The sequence below is a fragment of the Rhamphochromis longiceps genome, linkage group LG15, assembly GCF_057381845.1.
Source record: "Rhamphochromis longiceps isolate RC_006_pf linkage group LG15, R_longiceps_female_GT1.1, whole genome shotgun sequence".
NCBI classification, from domain to species: domain Eukaryota; kingdom Metazoa; phylum Chordata; class Actinopteri; order Cichliformes; family Cichlidae; genus Rhamphochromis; species Rhamphochromis longiceps.
Window position 1 is genome coordinate 4,608,311 of NC_140571.1, and position 19,602 is coordinate 4,627,912.

Consider the following 19,602-nt stretch of genomic DNA (forward strand, 5'->3'; position numbering starts at 1 on the left):
TGTGAAAAGAAACTAAACCACAGGAAAAAGACACAAGTCTACAAACTCATCAACTGATTTGGACCAAAGTAAATAAACTTTAGGTGTGAAAATGAACAATGTACAGAATAATCTGTATCAAGCTTTAAATACACAGTTAGCAAATCAGCTCATTGTTGTTTTGTAGTCTTTTTTGTGGAAATTGTTGCCATCTGGAAAAACAGAGAACATCACAATACAATTAGATTTGGACGCTTGAACCAAAAACAATGTTTTCACGCTTAGGATGCTGACTGCTGTTGTGTTCATGCAGGTCAGATCTCAGCAGAAGGCTTCACCAGGTACCTGAATGCAGAAGAGAACAGCATCATTCCTCCTGAGAAGCTGGACCAGAGTGAAGACATGACCTTTCCCCTCTCTCACTATTTCATCAACTCCTCACACAACACATACCTCACAGGTAAGCACGTACACACGTTAAAACTTCTTCTATCGGTCTGCTTGCGCAATCACGTTCAACTTGATTTTCCTCCTGACTGATTGCACAGGGAGATCCTTTATTCTCCCATAAATGAAAAGATCAGTCGTTCATTTAGAAATACAATTATGGTTGAAGTGAATACACTCAACTTTATACCTCATGGGTCAGTCAATCAAATGCACCCTTGCATATCAGGCTCCCTTTCTTGTGTTACTTCTCAAGAGGTTATCCACTCAAGTCATGCCATGATACTTGATTCATTGATATTCATGAGTTAAATATTTCTTTGGACTGGTAGTCAAAGTAACTCCCTGCGGTGCACAAGCATGGCTGGCACAATAGAGAGGCCATTTTCTCTTCAATGGATATTAGAATTCATCTATTCAAATCTATTCTGGGGGGAACTGAAGAGCATTGAATCTTTGAAGTGGATCAGATTTCGGCAGCGATTGGAAAAAATTGAATTTTCTGTAATAGCCCAGCCTCATAGCTGGTGGAATGAAGAAATGAGAAAAACAAACACGAGGTCTTTTAATTTTCTCCTCACGAACTGTGTTTTTCTTTAGGTATTTTCATAGTGACTCATACTATGCTATTCTAATAGGGAGCAGAAGCGTGTTGCAATGTGGAGTCTATTTCTGTCCATGAGGCATTTGTGTTTCACAACTTCACACACAAAAAGAGCCATGCAGAATCATTAGTTTGATAACAGGACAAGCATTTCATGTTATTGACCGATCGTAAATTATATTTTAAAATTAAAGTAATTGTGAAGAAATATTTCACCTCATGGAGTTGCTTAAAGATGTCAATTAAACAAGTTTTTGAGAGAAAAAATGAGAAAAGAGTGAAGTAAATGAATGGCATCACACCAAGTGAGAACATAGCTGCCTCTCACTTTAACACACTTCCACTTATTTTTTGGAAACATGCTGCTAATGTGAAGAGATAATTGCTTCGCTAATGGTGACAGGGTGATGAGATTTGCCTGCTTCAGATAACGACAGTTGTATTGTTTTTACTGCATGTGACGAACAATACAGTTAATGAGCTCTTGAAAAGTGGGAGGATGTGCTTTTGTGGGCATCCTGTTTCTTTTTGGATCAACTTAGCCGATACCTGTAAGAGCTGTTTTTTGTGTTCGTGTGTTCGGTGCAGCCGGCCAGCTCGCAGGCAACTCTTCGGTCGAGATGTACAAACAGGTCCTCCTTTCTGGGTGCCGCTGCATTGAACTGGACTGTTGGAAGGGTCGCACCACAGAAGAAGAGCCTGTTATCACCCATGGCTTCACCATGACAACTGAAATCTCCTTCAAGGTAACACAAGGAGAGACGGTGATGGTGATATACGGGAGGGCTTGGTTGGGGGTTGGGAAGCAAAGGGAACGTTTTCACGGAAGGGTATTCTGCTCAACAGATCATCCACCCACTGCTACTAACCCAACTGTTAGGGTTAATTTAACAATGCTGTGTTATTAAATTTAAACTTAGAATTAAATAACTTGTAAATAAATTTGGTTTATCCATTACTAAATCAGGTTTAAAAATATCTAAAGAGAAGAACACTGAAAAGCTTATAAATTAAAAAAAAATGCATAAATTCACATATTCTAGATGCAGGATTTCTCCACATTTTATCTTTAAAAAATTCTCAAAGAGTTCTTTCAGGCCAGCTGAATATGCTGTTAGCCATGTAAACGTACTCAGTTTTACAACAAAATGCAGAAGCTTTAACAGAAAAAAAGAATATTGTACACACTGGGAGGCGAGCGTGGATCGGGGCGATCATGGATCGGGGCGATCGTGGCTCAAGAGTTGGGTGGTCGTCTTGTAATCGGAAGGTTGCTGGTTCAAGCCCCGGCTTGAACAGTCTCGGTCGTTGGACAAGACACTTCACCCATTGCCTACTGGTGGTGGTCAGAGGGCCCGGTGGCGCCTGTGTCCGGCAGCCTCGCCTCTGTCAGTGCGCCCCAGGGCAGCTGTGGCTCCAATGCAGCTTGCCATCACCAGTGTGTGAATGGGTGGATGTCTGGATGTGTAAAGCGCTTTGGGGTCCTTAGGGACTAGTAAAGCGCTATACAAGTACAGGCCATTTACCATTTCTCTGTGTTATTTCATCTTCCAATAAACGGATCCATTGTCATAAACTCAGAATTAATCTAATCTGGTTTGTGAAAGCCACCACGTTGTCCCGCCATCATAAAGACAGTGGCCAAAATGGACAGACCGGCCACATACTGTACGTGGCACGCCAAAGGCAGAGAAGAAGAGAACCCACAGGCATTCACATGCCGTGGATTGATTCAAAATATGAACATCATACCTATAATTTATCATCTGAAAAGGGGTCCCTATCACCAAACAAGTGAAAACGCAAAGGACAACAGACCAGTGTTCTGAGAAACTGTCCTACTTTGGCAAGTCATCCTACCCATATGATTATTTGACGGTGACTTCTGACCAACTCTAACCATAACCATAACCATTAGAAATATTTACAATAGCTGAAGGACGGTTTCCGAGCTAGGATGGATTCCCAGAACACCAATGTCTGGAAAAAAGTCACCTTCTCCCTCCTCACTTCACGCCTCATCTCCTGAGCAGAAGTCAGAGCTCTAACACACAAAAATGTTCAAACAGGTTCTTATTTATTCCAGATATTGTCACAGTTACTTATTGCAAGCAGATTAAATATGCGAGCCTCCCCATTCCAGAAAGCTGACCACGAGCCGGCTAAACAACAGCATATGGTTATAAGCTAACATTATGCTAGCTAATCTTCAGCTGGAGTGTCCTAAAAATCACACTTTCCCTCGGATAAACAGTTTTATTATGTTCTTACATCGTGTAAGAAGTTATTCAAATAAAGCTTTGCTAATGCTAGCTAAAAGCAGCTAACAAAGGCTGACAGAAAAGTTTAGGATATCCTCAAGTCACCTCAGTGTCGCTGTCGGAAGTGAGCTTCACTGACTCATCAGACTTCCTTAACAAAGTTTTTACAGCCTCCTCGGGAGTAAATAGACATGTACACCAACTGAAATAAGCAGCCGACTGTCAGCCTGCACACACTACAGATGAACGGCAGCAAAAGTACTCAGATGACTGCGATCTACTGACATTTAGTGGTTAGATCTTGAACACGGTACTTTTGAAGATGCAAAATGAATTGGTTAACAAAGATTTAGAAACTTAGATGTAGATACCTTTATTTCTAATATATATATATATATATATAAATTCTGTGTGTTATCTTTACTGTAAAATCCTTCAGGACATGGTGGCTCTGTTGACTATAAAATCATGATACAGTACAGTCTCAAAAGGTTGATTCTATTCATCTGGAAGTATCGTTTTCAATGGGAGAAATGTTTCGTCACTCATCCAAGGGACTTCTTCAGTCTCAGCTGACTGCAGGTTTCCCCAGTCCTATAAACAGTACATTTGCACAATGACTGAAACCAGCCCACTGAATGAACAATGGGCTGGGAGGTCAGTTCCTTGATCATTAATATGTAAAATCTCATGACCATTGATCAACAACCACTGATCAAAGCTCATTAATCAATGGCCATGAGTACCATTCACAGAGAGTTGGGGAATGACTGCAATCACAGCATTGTAAGATGATGAAAGATGGACCCTTAGCCCCCCTCCTCGATTCACAGATGGTATTGCCCTTTTCACGTAAATGGCCTCCTTGACTCCCCACTCAAACCAGCGTTCCTGTCCAGGATGTGTACATCCTCATCACTGAAAGAGTGTCCACTGGCCTGTAGGTGTAAATAGATAGCACACTGATTCTGTGATACTGGATGTGTCTGTCCACTTTTCCCCCACAATTTCCTCCCACACAAAGAGGGGGGATTCATCCAGCCTGCATTTTCTAATAAAAATTTCAATAACTTATCCCTCAGGGATGCAATACAGTATATTGATGTGTCAATATTTTGTACGTACTTAAGGAGGATTTCAGTCTTTATTGATCTGGTGACACATGTGGTCACTGGTGTCAAATAAACTGAATTATTTTAATAAAAAGAACCCATCTGAGGATTTGGAGGCGTGCAACCATGTGTCTACAGCTCTTAATCTAGGAGCTAACTGTGGTTCTTTCTTGTTCTGCTACTCTTTTGCAGACCTTAAAAATGGTCGACTGACAAAAAATGGATAAATACTTGCAAAATAAAAATGCAGACACACTTCTAAGTGTGATCATGGTCAAAACTAACAAACAATGCTCCCTGGGAAATGCTGTACTAAGGGGAGTGAAGAGAAGAGTTTACAAACTGTTTGATTTAATTCATTTAATTAATTTCCCTTTGCTTTGATTGACATCAGGGCAATAGTAAACCTCACCACAACTATATATATTTAAAAAAACACATTTCAACAGACAAGTATAGACTGAAGAAGAGATAGAAAAAGCAAAAAGTGGGGCATGCAAGGAGCAGATGGCAAATCGTAAGAAACAGGGATGCGCTGAATAACCCTAGAAAGAGAAGCACCGAGGGGCAATTAACTGACAACGAGATGCTTTCATAGGAGGAGAAGGGCATGAAAATTTAAGGGCAGAGTAGTGTCAAGACAAAAGAAGAAAGAAATGGGTGAACTGATTGATGGAGGAAATTTAGATCTAATGAAAGTAACAGAAGAAGCAGAACAAGCCTAATGCAATTAGTCTGAGAGTGAAATGCAAAAAGAGAAGAGTTGTAAAAGATGGAAGAGAGCTACAGGTTGAAGGGGTTGAGTTACAGACAAAGATTTTTATTGGAGGAAATGAAGGCTTTTACTGAACTGCCACTATTGTTAATGATGGTGTAATTGACTCAGACAATGAGTGGCTTAGAAATCTAATATCGGATGTTGAACTGTCTTCAGCAGAGTTGGGGAATGATTCAACAATATCGCTCAGCTCCCATTTATTTAAATACCTGCAATCGATGACCTACTGTATGGGATTTTTGTTCACATTGTTGTATTCAGGTTCATAGACAAAACAATGTCACTGTAGTTAATGACTTCAAAAGGTTTCGATATTTCTTTTAAGGGCATTTTAGTAATTCTTGGAAACCAGTAGCAAACTCCTGTGTTTTCATTATGTATGACATTAATTAGATAATGATCCAACACTGAGCCTATGTTGTAATTTACAGGTATATTTTGTATTCTTTGTGTTTGGGTATTTAGGAGGTAATTGAAGCTATAGCAGAGTGTGCCTTCAAGACCTCGCCTTTCCCCATCATCCTGTCCTTTGAGAATCACGTGGACTCGTAAGTTAACAGTTTACCTTGTTGCCTTAAGAGGTTCCAATTGTGCCAGAATTATCTTTACATGTGCGCTGCCTATGTTGATTCAACATGTGACATGTTGCACTTTCTGTTCTTTGACTCATGCTCAAAGAACACAATGGCAGCCTGATGTTTTGCTATCTCAGTCGCTATGTGGTCAACGTGAGTCGTCAGTGGCAAGTTTCTTAATGAACCGCTTGATGTTTGGGTATTATTCTTGCACTGGTGTTATGGGTACTGGAAGCAGTCAAAATAGAAATCTAAAGATACGTGTAAGCAGTTTCTCAGGTATACCCAGATACATCATTGTAACAAAATGTTATATACTGTGTCCTGTGAAACTTTAATTTAAAAGTACGGTAAATGCATTCCACTAAATTAGGCAGTTTTCCATTTGTTGTATTCGACAATAAGCTTAATACAGTTTCAAAAGGATTTATGTATTACACATGGGTGCAGTTACTGAACTGTGGACCATCTCCCCGACAGGGAAACAGGAGACAGGAATGCCTGGTGCTAACTTATTTGCAGTGACTAAACTTTCAAATTAAGAGCGCGGGTATTACACAATAGCAAATTGATTACGTTCTGAAATATACTTGGTGGTCACTGATATTAACATATTAACTACCCTCCAGGTAGTTAATATGTATGGGGGAACTTACATACAGAATCTGTTCATAAATAAAGTATTAACCAAGGTTTTCTTCTTTCAGTATTATAAAAATATATCTTCATACTGTTAAGCATATTGATGAGGACTGTCCGTCAGCAGGACTGTCAATATGTCTAACCAACCACTTTGTTTTTTATCAACTGTGTAAACACCTGTAGAGCTAGGGACATGCTTCTGATGAATCCTTTCATCTTTAATGGCACCAAGATACTCTGGGGCAACATACATATTCAGGATATTGATATTTAGTGGAGAAATCATGATTGTGTATGTGTGTGTGTCTTTGTGTGATGACTCCCAGACCAAAGCAGCAGGCTAAGATGGCTGAGTATTGCCGGTCAATATTTGGAGACGCATTACTGACAGAACCTCTGGAGAAATATCTTGTGAGTATATAAGATCTCCACGCACCCGCTACATTTGCTTGTGCTCACGCTCACATTCACACTTGCTTGACTCTTTCCAACACACGAACACATATGATACAACAACAGTGAGGCATTCAGAAGATACTATCACACAGATGAGTGCACTAGAGAAATGAATGTCCTTGAACGCTGCTGCTCACCATGCTGCCCATATAAATGTTCTCTTTGAGGTAAAAACTCACATAGTTACTTACACACACACACACACACAGTACTGTGAAAAAGTCTTGAGGTCCCTCTCATTGCTTCATATTTTGCTTCCAAAGAGACTCCTGGGATTTTACACTCAATGCTGACCCACAAATCATTCAAGCATAAAAAAAAGGCATCTAACACAAGAGACCAGCCAGTGTTTTGTCTGCACATACAGATAACTTGGCAAAGAATCCGTTTTAAATGGTATCCTTAGGCACTTTGTTACTAGCAACCTGTTGCAAAACACATAGTTTGTTCCATTTTCTCTAGTTAAATCTACGAAAAATACCAAAGATAAAACATTTTGACAGAATCTGTGAGATGCATCTGGACCTTTAGTTGATCCATCTACTGGTCACTGAAGCTTCATCAGAAACTGTCCCAGTGTATGGGTAACTGTCAAGAAGCCATTCTTAAGGTAAACAACAGAACTGGACTAGAAATCTGTGGCAACAGGCCTTATGGAGTGAAAAATTCAAATTGTAAATTGTTTGGGGTTGCATTTCAGCCAGTGGTGTTGGGGGACTTGTCAAAATTTATTGAGTTGCGAATGCAAAAAAAAGGATCATCATCCAATACCATCTGGAAAGTGTCTGATTAGCAACAGATAGCACACTGTTTCAACATTATCGAAGGCAGCCAACATCCAAAGAAGAGCTTTGAATGTCCCTCGAGAAGCCTTTTGTTGACAGGAAAGCTTGCCTAAGAGAGTTCAGGCTGTGCTGAAGAATAAACATGGTCATACCAAATATTGACTTTAAACTTTGTTGTTTGCCTTATATACTGTATTTCCATGAATGGACGTTTCAACAAATCAGTGCACCTGTTTCCCATTTTCTAAGCAAAATATAAAGAAATTAGTCTTGAGACTTTGCAATATCTATATATTAGGGGTGCAACGATACTCGTATCGATGTTGAACCGTTCGATACAGTGCTTTCGGTTCGGTACGCATATGTATTGAACAATACAAAATTTTTAATTTATTTGATCAACTTTTCTTCTGACGATGCTGTCTGTGTTGAGAGCTCAGTGGATCTGCGTTCGACTACTCCGCCTAGGCTGCACTGTTGAGCGCAGATCCACTGAGCGCAGCACAAGCTAGCAAGACAGAAGCTAAGCTCGTTGCAACATGGCAAATTGAACCTCCCCCACCCTCATTCAGATCTGGCCTTTGGAACTATTTTGGTCTTCATGTGAAGCATGACCCTGAAGGTAAGCGCGTCATGGACAAAAGTAAAACAGTATGTGGGATGTGCCACGCAATGCTCAATTACATTGGTGGGAACTACTGCGTTAGCACAGTTTGCTCGGTAACGTGTTGACGCCGTCCAGCCCCACGCACGGGGCGATCCGCGGTAGCTTGTCAACGGAGATTTGCCGTGTTGTGGCGTTAACGTTATTTCAGATTAACGCTGACAGCACTAGTGGGAACACAATGAATATGACTGCACATTTACACTGACACCATCCTAGTGCAAAGACAAGTGGAAGCAGACAAAAACAACAAGCACGCATGCTACAAACTTTACCCGAGTCATTTAGACAGCCGTTAGCACATGATTCTCCTTATGTGGACCTGATATGTTTAATATGCTGCTGAGAATATAGCCCAGAAGAAGTGTATAGTATAGCTTTTATTTTGGAAAGAGCCATTTCTCTGTAATAAACTCTCCTTTCCAAAGATGAGTGATTTCTCGATCAGATAGATTTTTTTTTATTACTTTGTTGTTTCAGCAACATTAAATTTAAAAACTGTACTTTTGAGTTAAAATATATATTTATAATTTTAATAAATGACAAATTAAAAAAGCATGAACATTTTTTTGTATCGAAAAAATATTGAACCGTGACACCAAAGTGTCGAACCGAACCGTGAATTTTGTGTATCGTTGCACCCCTAGTATATATGTGTCTCTGTTTTTCTTTCTTTTTGTTTTCTTTGTCTCTTTCTCACACATAACACCATGTGACCTTTGGCACCTGGCAAAATATCCGGCTGCTGTTGTTTTTCATTGAAGCCTCAGCCACTTTCACTTTCTCTTAAACACGCACATAGCCGTGGAAGCTAACTTTTAACGAATCATCCCGCAATCGTGCTTATTCCTCCCTATCACGTCTGTGTTATCACAGCAGAGACTGCAAACAAAAGCCGTTTAAGATTAAAAGGAAGCATTTTCCGCTGTAATCTAAACGTGGCTTTTCTTGGCAGTCCTTTATCTCAGACAGGCCTTTCCTCTGTTGCCATGACTACCAGTTAAAAGCTTCCATTGTCCCTTTGTGGCCAAACTTCTTTCCCCCCCCCAAGGCGTCTTTGTGTGTAATGACGCAGGCTCTTACGTGAGGCAAATGTAGACACTTGCACACAAACTCTCGCAAGGACTTTTAGGCACTTCTCACAGTGCGTACGTGAAAACATGCCTCGCAAACAGTTCTGCACATATATGTACTTTAATGTACCGCTTACTCCTCTCGCGTCATTCTCCTGGGATGACGTTATTCCCTTTGGCACAACACTGTGGAGCAGCTAAAGTTCCCAGCAGCAGTAAGATGCAGAATTATCTCACACACGCAGGGAGCTCCTTCAGCACTGCTGCCTGCCAGAGTCACAGCCCGCTGAGAATTACAGCCTTCTGACTGGATTTGACATTGAAGTATTATCAGGGAGAAGCCTTTTGAATGGAGTGGCAGAGGGAAGGAGAAGGGGAGAGATATGAGGAGACAGACACCAAGGGAGAATTTAGAAAGATGGAAAGAGAAAGTGCCATTGAGGAATGAGCTTTCTACCACTGAGTATGTACAAACTAGGAAAGGTGAGAGCAATGACAGTCACTCCCATCTGGCATGGAGTCAGCTGTGTATACAGCGTATCGAAAGGGATATCAGCCTGATAAGCCCACAGGGACCGGGGCAGATAGGGTAATACAGCTAGATGAAATCCAGCTCAACCTAGAGTGAGAATTAAGAGGATTAAAGTTTTCTTAGAAACTTGCGCTCCTACTCCATCTCCACTTTACAAAACTGTCAATCGCGTCCCACAATGACGACTGGTGATTTTCTTTTATTTTCAAAGTAAAAACAAAACAGTTTGAAAGCTTGATTCATCGTTTGTTTTCTTGCTTCTCTCACTATGCTGACAATGACTGTGTTGGCGAAAAACATTTTCATTGTAACTGCGTAAAATATATGAAATATTTGAAGGAATTAAACAATTTGTCTTGCGGTTTGTTTAATCTTGTTGGGGCTTCGTTTTAAGCTGCAGACAGACTATAACTGGCAAGGGGAGATATACGAGCACACATAAGGAGGCCAGATTGAGAATAATGTGGATGCAAAAGTTATAAACTGTCGGAGCTGTAAGGAGGCGAGTAAAATAAATAACCATATCCCAATAACTGAAGTTAAAACACTTTTACATAACAAAGACTTAATTACTTCCTCTAACATGCGCTTGCGGGACATGCAGCACTCCTCTCCGCCTTCTGCTCACATTGTTTGAACATATAGACCCGAACATTTAACAGTTCATCCCCTGTTAAAAAGAAAGCAACATTTTTTAAAAGATTTAAGACTCACAGTCCCTCAGTGTAAAGATACTTATTAACAAAGTTGTACTTCCCTGAAAGTATTATTGGAAAAAAGCACTTTGAGTATTAATAGTAAATTTACACATTTTGAGGAAATTTTAAAACATTTGCTTAAATTTTGAAGAACAATTTGACCCAATTCAAAAAAAACTTGCTTCCCTTTCTTATGTTACATCCAGACCAGATACTCTTATCATACCCAGCATGCACTTGGAACAAAATGCTAAGACTATTCCCTTCATTGAACAATTTCTGTTTATGTAATGTGAAATTGTCGTATAGTCATATGTCTTATAACAAATGAACGTAACAAGCAAAATACTGAAAATGGTTTAGGGACAAGGACTGGACTGAAAACTTGAAACAGTTGAATCTAGCTTATTAAACGTCACAACCGTTGCTCTGAAATATCGTGGAGCAGATACGCCGTATGAAGCAACAAAACAAGGAAATACTTTCTCACTTTACCACTAGTATGATACTGAGGCTTGAAAGTGGTTAAGGGTGGCCAAATGGAACTTTTCACTTTCTTATCACAGCTGAGCGTAATTGTTTTCGACATTTGGGGGGGGAAAACCTTGATTGAGTTTATTTCATTAGGCTTTGTGCGGTGCATTTGAGTGCAATCAGGATTACTTGCCCCATCCAATTTTGCTTTTCCTCCCTGGTAACTGTCAGTGAGGTGAATGCAAACAGGATGGCTAATCTTTGTCGTAAGATTTCCCCCGCAGCAACATTAGCAGAGCGTAGATAGACGTGCAGAAAATAGGTCACAAGAAGGAAAATCTTGGCGTTAGTTGGTGTATGAATCACTGTCTTGTTGCTCTTGATTCTCAAGTTGCTCAAGTAAAAGTTTGATATGTTTAAGTGAGGTTATGTTTATAGTTGATATGTTGTAAACACAGCAGTTTGAGCATGTGCATGTGTTTATTCTGCACCACTGAATTGCTCATTAGTGAAATATTATTATCCCTAAACACTGTGATCCAAAAGCAGCGTATCCCATAAATAAATTGGAGATGTAGCGACTTTCTGTCCAGCTCATTTGAGAGAACGTGCGTTTGTGTTTAATGTTTAGTTTCCTTGCAGGAAGCTGATTAAGGTGTTGCAAGCGTAGAATTTTTCCGCTATAACATCAGCCGAGTTTATAACACTCACAGCAGAAACAGTCATTTTTTACTAACCAGCTGCATCTAACCAGCGAACTCTTCCTTAGAGGATTTGAAAAGAGTAATAGCCACAAATTTACATTTTAAGTGGAACACTCTAGTAAACAACTTTAGTGTTTTCATCTGGTAATTAGCTAGTTTGTCAAAAAAAGAGAAAAAGACAGCTTAACTGTGATTGCACTGTAGCAATCTTTACCCATAAATTAGCATTTTGGAGCATTTGCTCTTGCTCAAATTTATATTTACAATTTTAATCAGGAAAAATAACTCATGTTCTCTCATCATCCAATATATCTGAAATTATTAATGTAGGAAAGCACCTTTCATTCATCTATAACTGCATCTTTCTCCTTTCACATTCCCTCTAGTTGGAGTCTGGCGTGCCGTTGCCCAGCCCGATGGAGCTGATGGGAAAGATCTTGGTGAAAAACAAAAAGAAACACCACAAGACAAGTGGAAGTGCAAAGAAAAAACTCTCTGAGCAGGTTTCTAACACCTGCAGTGATTCTTCCAGCGTGTGTGAGCCCTCCTCCCCAAGCGCAGGTACTGCACCTTTAATATAATACACACGCACGCACGCACGCACGCACGCACGCACGCACGCACGCACACACACACACACACACAAATTCTACTAACAAAGCCATCAAATCACAATGGGCTCACTGAGTTATGATATTTCAGATTTGTAAAAGCTAGCCTAACCATCTGGGTCCCTCTGTACTGTGGACCAAGAGCTCTGTGCCGTCCAGAAACTGAATCACTGGAGCAAAACAGTGCTATTGTTTAACATTCATCACTTTCATGGCCCTCTCCATCAGTTGAAGGTATTATTGGCTGTTGCATGCACTCCCTGCAGGCATTATACATTTAAACCGGGGCATCTTAAACTCTGGCCAGTTGTGTGTGAGTGTGTATGTATAAAATGCTCTCTGCTTTTTGCTGTAACTGCCTAATATCAGTCCTATTTGTTCATATGTTTGCCTTTTCAGTTGTGTACTACATACGCACTCGCAACAGCACCAGGTCAGCTTTGGTGCTAAGGGATCTCAAAGTATGCCAAAAAATATCCCCCACAGCATTACACCCCCAGCCTGAACCGTTGATACAAAGTAGTCTGGATCCATGCTTTCATGTTGTTTATGCCAAATTCTGACTCTACCAGCTGACAGCCACAAGAAAAAATCGAAACTCAAATCTTCTCCTGTACACTTTTGGCGAGGCCGTGTGAATTGTAGCCTCAGTTTCCTGTTCTTGGCTGATAAGATGTGTGCGGTGTGTGTGTTGCTGTCCATCAGCTTTAAGGGTCGATGTGTTTCTTGTTCAGAGATGCTCATCTGCATACCTTGGTTATGACGGTGTTACTGACACCTTCCAATCACCATGAAGCAGTCTGTCCATTCTCCTCTGACGTCTAGCATCAACATGGCATTTCCTCCCGGAGAGCTGCCGCTGACTGGATATTTACTCTTTTTAGCAGCAACTCAGTGCTTTGATGCATGTAGACATGTTCAAGACAACCTGGGTCAATGAATGTTTTGATGAATATGGATTCTCCATAAACCCTAGAGATGGTTTTGTAGGAAAATCCCAGTAGATCAGCATTTTTTGAAATGCTCAGACTAGCCTGTCCGACCCAAGTTCAGAGTCATTTAAATCATTTTTTTGATGCTCATTTTGAACTTCAAAATGTCATCTTGGCCATATCTATATGCCTAAATGTATCAAGTTGCTGCTGTGTGATTGGCTGTAGTTATGTTATGTGTATCATTTGGTTGTTACAAATGAGTGAGAAATGAATGGAGAAACATGAACCCATGGCCCCCACAGTGAGAGTCTAGGACACATTTTGCTGGATATCCATGGTCCTGTAATCAATCACTTCTATCCTGATAAGTATGGAAATTATTTGAATCATTTAAGTCTAACATGGACTGACATGTTAGACTGTTCTCACCACCATCATCTTAAAAACACCAGGGTCCAGAGTCTGGGAAAATCAATATGAAGCAAACTGGAGCTGTGGTGGCAGGCAGTGGCCAAACATATATTGTTTTGTCTATTTATTTAACATCCATCTACATATTCCACTGGACCAAGCAACATGTCACCTTTAGTCTGCCCTGGTTGTTGAGCCTTAAGTTCTTCTTAGGCTAAAACACACTGCCCCCTGGTGTTGGAAAGTAAGCAGTACAAGTTAACAGTCAGGAGTCCTTTTTAACTGGTATACATGTTGTAAAATAACCTTCTTTTTTTTTTAAGATGATTTACTGAGTAAACTAAACAGTAAACTTTGAACTGAAAAATATGAGGATGATCTTCAGTGAGTGCTTTGTTTTTAAATCGCAGGTTCCACCAAAGAGGAAGTGGCAGACTCCACACAGCCCTCTGATGGTACTGAGCTTACACTGAGACCACAGGGCAGAAAGTCTATTGGTGAGTCCATGACCTCAGATGGAGACTTAAATCTTTAGTAGAGCCCTCATTAGGCTGGCACAGAAGCTATAGGTCAGACAATTACACCGTTAAAATCAATTTCCTCTGTCAGTGGGACCTTCGATTCAGTGGGAAATCTTAAGCAGATCTCTCATTATGTGGGTGCAGAGGCTGGGTCAGCTCAACCAAAACAATATTGAAATTCATTTCCTCTGTCTATGAGCGCCAATAAATTAGGACCTGCCAGCATGAGCCTTACTTGTGTCGCTGTTTTAAATGTAATGGAGGCAGTCGTGGGCTGTAAATGAAGACCATTTAAAGACAGACGGCTCCGTTCGTGTTTGTGCAACGTTTGCATTGATTTGGCAGAAATAAAAACTCAATTTACACTCGTTTCAGCTTTGTTTCATGCATTTCTCTGCTATCCTGTCTGTGCCATGCGTTCTAGGTGAAGTGGAGGCCGAAAGCGAGGACGAAGATGATGATGATGATGACTGTAAAAAGGGATCAATGGATGAGGTGGGTATCTTGCAGGTGACAGCCATCAGTTCAAATCCTGGTTATAATGGAAACAGACTGTTTAGCCTATATGTGCTGAAGTTGTCCTCTAGTGTATGATCATGTCTCCAAATTGTGTGTCTCCAAAATCAATAAAACCTTTGCAGAAGGATTCTAACAGACTTTTTTGGTAACGTTTCTGCTGCTTTGTATTTGTACGTTTTTTAATATGTGTGCTTCCATGTGTAGGGCACAGCAGGCAGTGAGGCATTCGCTACAGAGGAAATGTCCAACTTGGTCATCTACATCCAACCTGTCAAATTTAACAGCTTTGAGGCTTCCAAAAGTCAGTAACAACAATGAATACTGAATGTGCAGCAACAAACAGATCGCTGTTAAATAAGCTGACAATTTTATACCACTCTCAACCCACAGAGATCAATCGAAGCTACCAGATGTCATCCTTTGTCGAGACCAAAGCTTTAGAGCAGCTGACCAAATCTCCTGTAGAGTTTGTGGAGTATCCCTATGGTTATACCGAAGCATCTCTCTTTCTGTCCTTGCTAAGATAAGAATTTGTGCTTCAGTGTCTGATGCCATGGTTCTCAGCTGGGTGAGGAAAGAGTTGTTGCCTCAAGTGGGGGACTCCAAGTATCTCGAGGTCTTGCTCACAAGTGCAGCGATAGAGGAGAGGGATAGTTATATCTGTTGTGGTGTCGAGAACGTCATGAGCTGTTGGTAGTGATCGAAAGTTACACGAGAATAAATGAACTTCTTCTGAGAGTGTCTGGGCTCATTTTTTGGAGCTGATGGGTGAAAAGCTCAGAGTAGATGAGCATAGGTGTTTCAAGCATAGATGAACTGAAGAATAGCCTGTTATTTCAGCCTCATTTTACCCCTTCATAGTAGACAAAGGCTGAGTGTGTTCCTTTTAGCTTTTTCCTTAACTTGCTTTTGTGGATTATGTTGTTTGTGAGTGATTTTGGAGTAGTAATCCCAGCAGATGTTTAGTAGCATCACTTAGAAAGTATTTTCAGATGCAGGTCATGCAGTCTTGCCCTTAACAAGCTCTGTTCAGATACAACAAGCTGCAGCTGAGCAGGATCTACCCTAAAGGCACTCGAGTGGATTCATCCAACTACAACCCTCAGCTGTTCTGGAACGCAGGCTGTCAGCTGGTGGCTCTCAATTTCCAGACTATTGGTGAGAGGGAAGCCCAAAACACATTCCTTCACACTGAAGAATAAACTAAAACACTCTCACTTTTATGTCATTATCCAGGTTTAAATATGTTCCTATCCTCACCCCACAGATTTATCAATGCAGCTCAACCTGGGCATGTATGAATACAATGGGAAATGTGGCTACAGACTGAAACCAGAGTTTATGAGACGGCCGGATAAGCACTTTGACCCATTTACCGAGAGCACAGTGGATGGGATAGTAGCCAACACACTGTCTGTGAAGGTGTGTTTATGTTTGTGTTTTGTGTGTGTACGTGTGTGTGTGTAGCTTTCTCTCTGTATAATTAAATTTTTCCTTCCAGATCATCTCAGGCCAGTTCCTGTCAGATAAGAAAGTGGGCACATACGTGGAGATCGACATGTTTGGTTTACCAGTGGACACAAAGAGAAAAGCATTCAAGACCAAGACCTCTCAGGGCAATGCCATCAACCCTGTCTGGGAAGAGGAAGCCATTGTTTTTAAGAAGGTGAAACTATGGCCTTGTACACACGCAGTGGTAACATTAATTCCAATCATAGACTGTATATGCAGTGTTCTTGATGTACAGTCCATCAATCCTTTTTCATCCCTTTGAACTTATCTACTTATTCAGTCAAGGCATTTGACTACTGTGGCTATCAATATGCAGATATTGATAGGTAGCTGTAATGGCTATATGTCATAAAGCTTGAAAAAAAACCTGGGGTGTCATTTAATTTCCATTTTGACATCTTTAGATAATTAAAGCGCTAACGCATTCATATTCAGTTTATACCTATGGATTTAAGCAGCAAAGCCACTGTTAAAAAAAAAAGGTTGGCTGCATTAATCTTGACCATCTGCTTCCAGTTAATAATATAACAGTAAAAACAATTTGTGTGTTTTATTCCCATTCATAATATTATTCTTAGGTTGTCCTGCCCACGCTAGCATCACTGAGGATAGCAGTGTTTGAGGAAGGAGGGAAGTTTATCGGACACCGCATCATTCCTGTGTCAGCCATCCGTCCAGGTGACAAAACTTTGCACTTATTCAGCATAATTTCACACATAGGTTGGCGTTTGGTCAATATCAAAAAAAAATAACTTATATTAGACTTTATATATTTATAATACAGTTTGATAAATCATGAACATTTGCATAAGCTTTGCTTTGCTCTAGAGCCTGACCGATATTTCTGCCCTGATTTGTTGGTATGCCGACATCAGCTGTTGACTGATATATCAGTATCTGATTTTAGAACAGCTGATAGATGCAAATTTAAAAAGAACCAACCATGTTATGACTGTTGATATTGCATAGTTGCTCGACCAAAGGCCACTCTACAGCTTCCACGTTGGCACTTTGTTTGGAGCAAGTAATGCACGACTTGTTGTGACAATAGAACAAGATTTATTTAAACTGCATTGCCATTATTGTCTCAGTAGGGACTTATAAATAATTACATGTAACAGTTTTAGGGAAATCTGTGCATATTTCATGTCTGTGAAAGAAATGAAAAAATATTGTTTCATTACCAGATATCTGTATCAGTCTTAACAATCCAGTATTGGTCCAGCTGTTCTTTGCTTTGATGTAAAACTGTTGTTTCTGGAATGATAGAATTAAAATCTAACCCAAACCTTGCAGGCTATCACTACATCAGTCTGAGGAATGAGAAGAACCAGTCCCTGACGTTACCTGCTCTGTTTGTGTATGTTGAAGTAAAGGACTATGTCCCAGACACATTTGCAGGTAAGTCAGGTGATCGCAAGAAAGAAGAAAAACAGAAAAAGAAATGTGGTTTTTTCATCATCACTCTTTTCTTCCCTGTCCTCAGACGTCATTGAAGCCTTGTCCAATCCAATCCGCTATGTCAACCTGATGGAGCAAAGAGCCAATCAGCTGGCTGCTCTCACCTTGGAAGAGGGAGGGGAGGAGGAGGGTGACAAAGAGGTGTGTGTGTGTGTGTGTGTGTGTGTGTGTGTGTGTGTGTGTGTTTGTAGTTCTCTCTGCATCACAGGTCATCCAACATGTGTCTCTCCTCTGTACTCTTTGTGTTCATGCGTAAAAAGCTTTGAGGCCAATAATCAGTGGCTGATGAGATGAGCGGTCCCTCATCCAGATGGGCACTCTCCTCATTATGAGGAAGAATCTGGTTAAGAAGTCAAAATATATCATGGGGAAGGTGAGAAGATAAAGAGAGCAGAAACAATTTAGAAAGAGAAAAGCGTAAAAGGCTTTTTAATACCATCGCAAGTGCTTTGAAACCCACAGCCATCTAATAGCACTAGTGAATAAAATGATGGATTATTAAGCACAGCACCACAAGTTCACACAGATACTATCAGCAGACTTTGTTTGGAACAGTTTTTGTTTCTTGGTCACCCATGAGAGACTGTATTTCCAACCACTGCTATAGCGTCATTGCAGCAGCATCAAGTCTAATATGGCATCGATCTGCTAGATATCACAAATCACCCCTGCGTATATTACCACTGATTCTCAGGGGATGCTTTATTTTATGCCTGATGTTTTTAAGAAAAAGGCCAGCCTTAAAGTACATGAAATCCTAACAGTATCTATATAGTTTTACCCAAATAATATCTTAAATGCAGGTCTGTGTGTTTAACTGTTGTTTACAGTGTTTTGAATGATGTTGTGATGTATTGTGACTCAAGTAAAAGAGCAACAGTAAAGCACTGGAATACTTCCTACAGTGCTGATGAAAATAATTTCAAAATTGAAATACAGATAAAACCTGTGATAGATAAATAGTGGTGGGGTGACACTTTAAGCTTACATAAATACAGAGGTTGTTTAAAAAGATGCTCAGAAGTCAGTGGAGTTTACCATCAGGTCCTTAGGTAGTTGGACAGAGACACAGTTTTTGTCATTTTGCCTCTGTACACCATCACAGTCTATTTTAAGTTACGAAGTCACCCACAAACCCACAATTCCACATGAATGGAAAGTCCTGATGTGTGAGACTGTGTCATGAGGCTGAGTAGACTGAGGGGCGAAGGGCCTGTAGTACTAGGGAGCTGTGATCGCTTTGCAGTGTACCTGACCTCTAACTAGTGTCTTAATTGTAAGTCTCCTACTATAAAGCCTATCTACACTCACCTTAGCTGTGTTAATGTTATTATTTTATCGTATTATCAGTCTATTAAGATTGCACTTTGTATGCTGTAATGTTTTATCTTTCGCTCCTAACCAGGAACACTTAACCAAAATTTAAATTTTAGTGTACTTTGCTTGACTGTGTCATGAGATGTGATTGAAGTGCAGACTTACACAGCCCTGACAATGGTTTCATACAAAAGAATCACCAAAGACCAAGACTACTGTTTAAAACATTGCACGTTTAAAATATTTTTGTTTCTTTTCTTTTTTTTTGCAAAAATGCAACTAAACTTTGTTTACAAAGATGGTATTTCTCACTTTAACCCTGCCCCAGGCAATAACAGTACAATCTACTTCACACATTAAAGCACGTAGTGACCAACGATGCAGTATATACACGCAGTATAGGCAATCACACAGTTAAACTAGAGTCGGCAGTAAGCTTAAATTTTAGTACAGGCTCCAGTTTGAAAACAACTTAAATGGCAAGAAGCTCAGAATTCTGCTGCTTCAGAAAATGTGATTTATTTATTTTTT

The 19,602-nt window shown here is 40.2% G+C and overlaps 1 protein-coding gene across 3 annotated transcripts in view; it reads left to right on the forward strand.

Annotated features, from left to right (window-relative positions):
• The window catches only part of plcb1l (phospholipase C beta 1-like), a 129,974-nt gene that overhangs the window by 90,768 nt on the left and 19,604 nt on the right, over positions 1-19,602 (forward strand). For all 3 annotated transcript variants that reach the window (XR_014907475.1, XM_085381186.1, XM_085381187.1), the window contains exons 10-24: positions 293-439; positions 1,619-1,776; positions 5,647-5,729; positions 6,725-6,809; positions 12,171-12,345; positions 14,152-14,238; positions 14,687-14,757; positions 14,986-15,082; positions 15,172-15,256; positions 15,815-15,939; positions 16,049-16,203; positions 16,283-16,447; positions 16,872-16,971; positions 17,590-17,694; positions 17,780-17,895. Coding sequence is in view for 2 of the 3 variants with exons in the window: in XM_085381186.1 (XP_085237312.1) it covers positions 293-439; positions 1,619-1,776; positions 5,647-5,729; positions 6,725-6,809; positions 12,171-12,345; positions 14,152-14,238; positions 14,687-14,757; positions 14,986-15,082; positions 15,172-15,256; positions 15,815-15,939; positions 16,049-16,203; positions 16,283-16,447; positions 16,872-16,971; positions 17,590-17,694; positions 17,780-17,895 (1,754 nt within the window). In the remaining variant the exon portion in view is untranslated. The remainder of the gene's footprint in view (positions 1-292; positions 440-1,618; positions 1,777-5,646; positions 5,730-6,724; positions 6,810-12,170; positions 12,346-14,151; positions 14,239-14,686; positions 14,758-14,985; positions 15,083-15,171; positions 15,257-15,814; positions 15,940-16,048; positions 16,204-16,282; positions 16,448-16,871; positions 16,972-17,589; positions 17,695-17,779; positions 17,896-19,602) is intronic.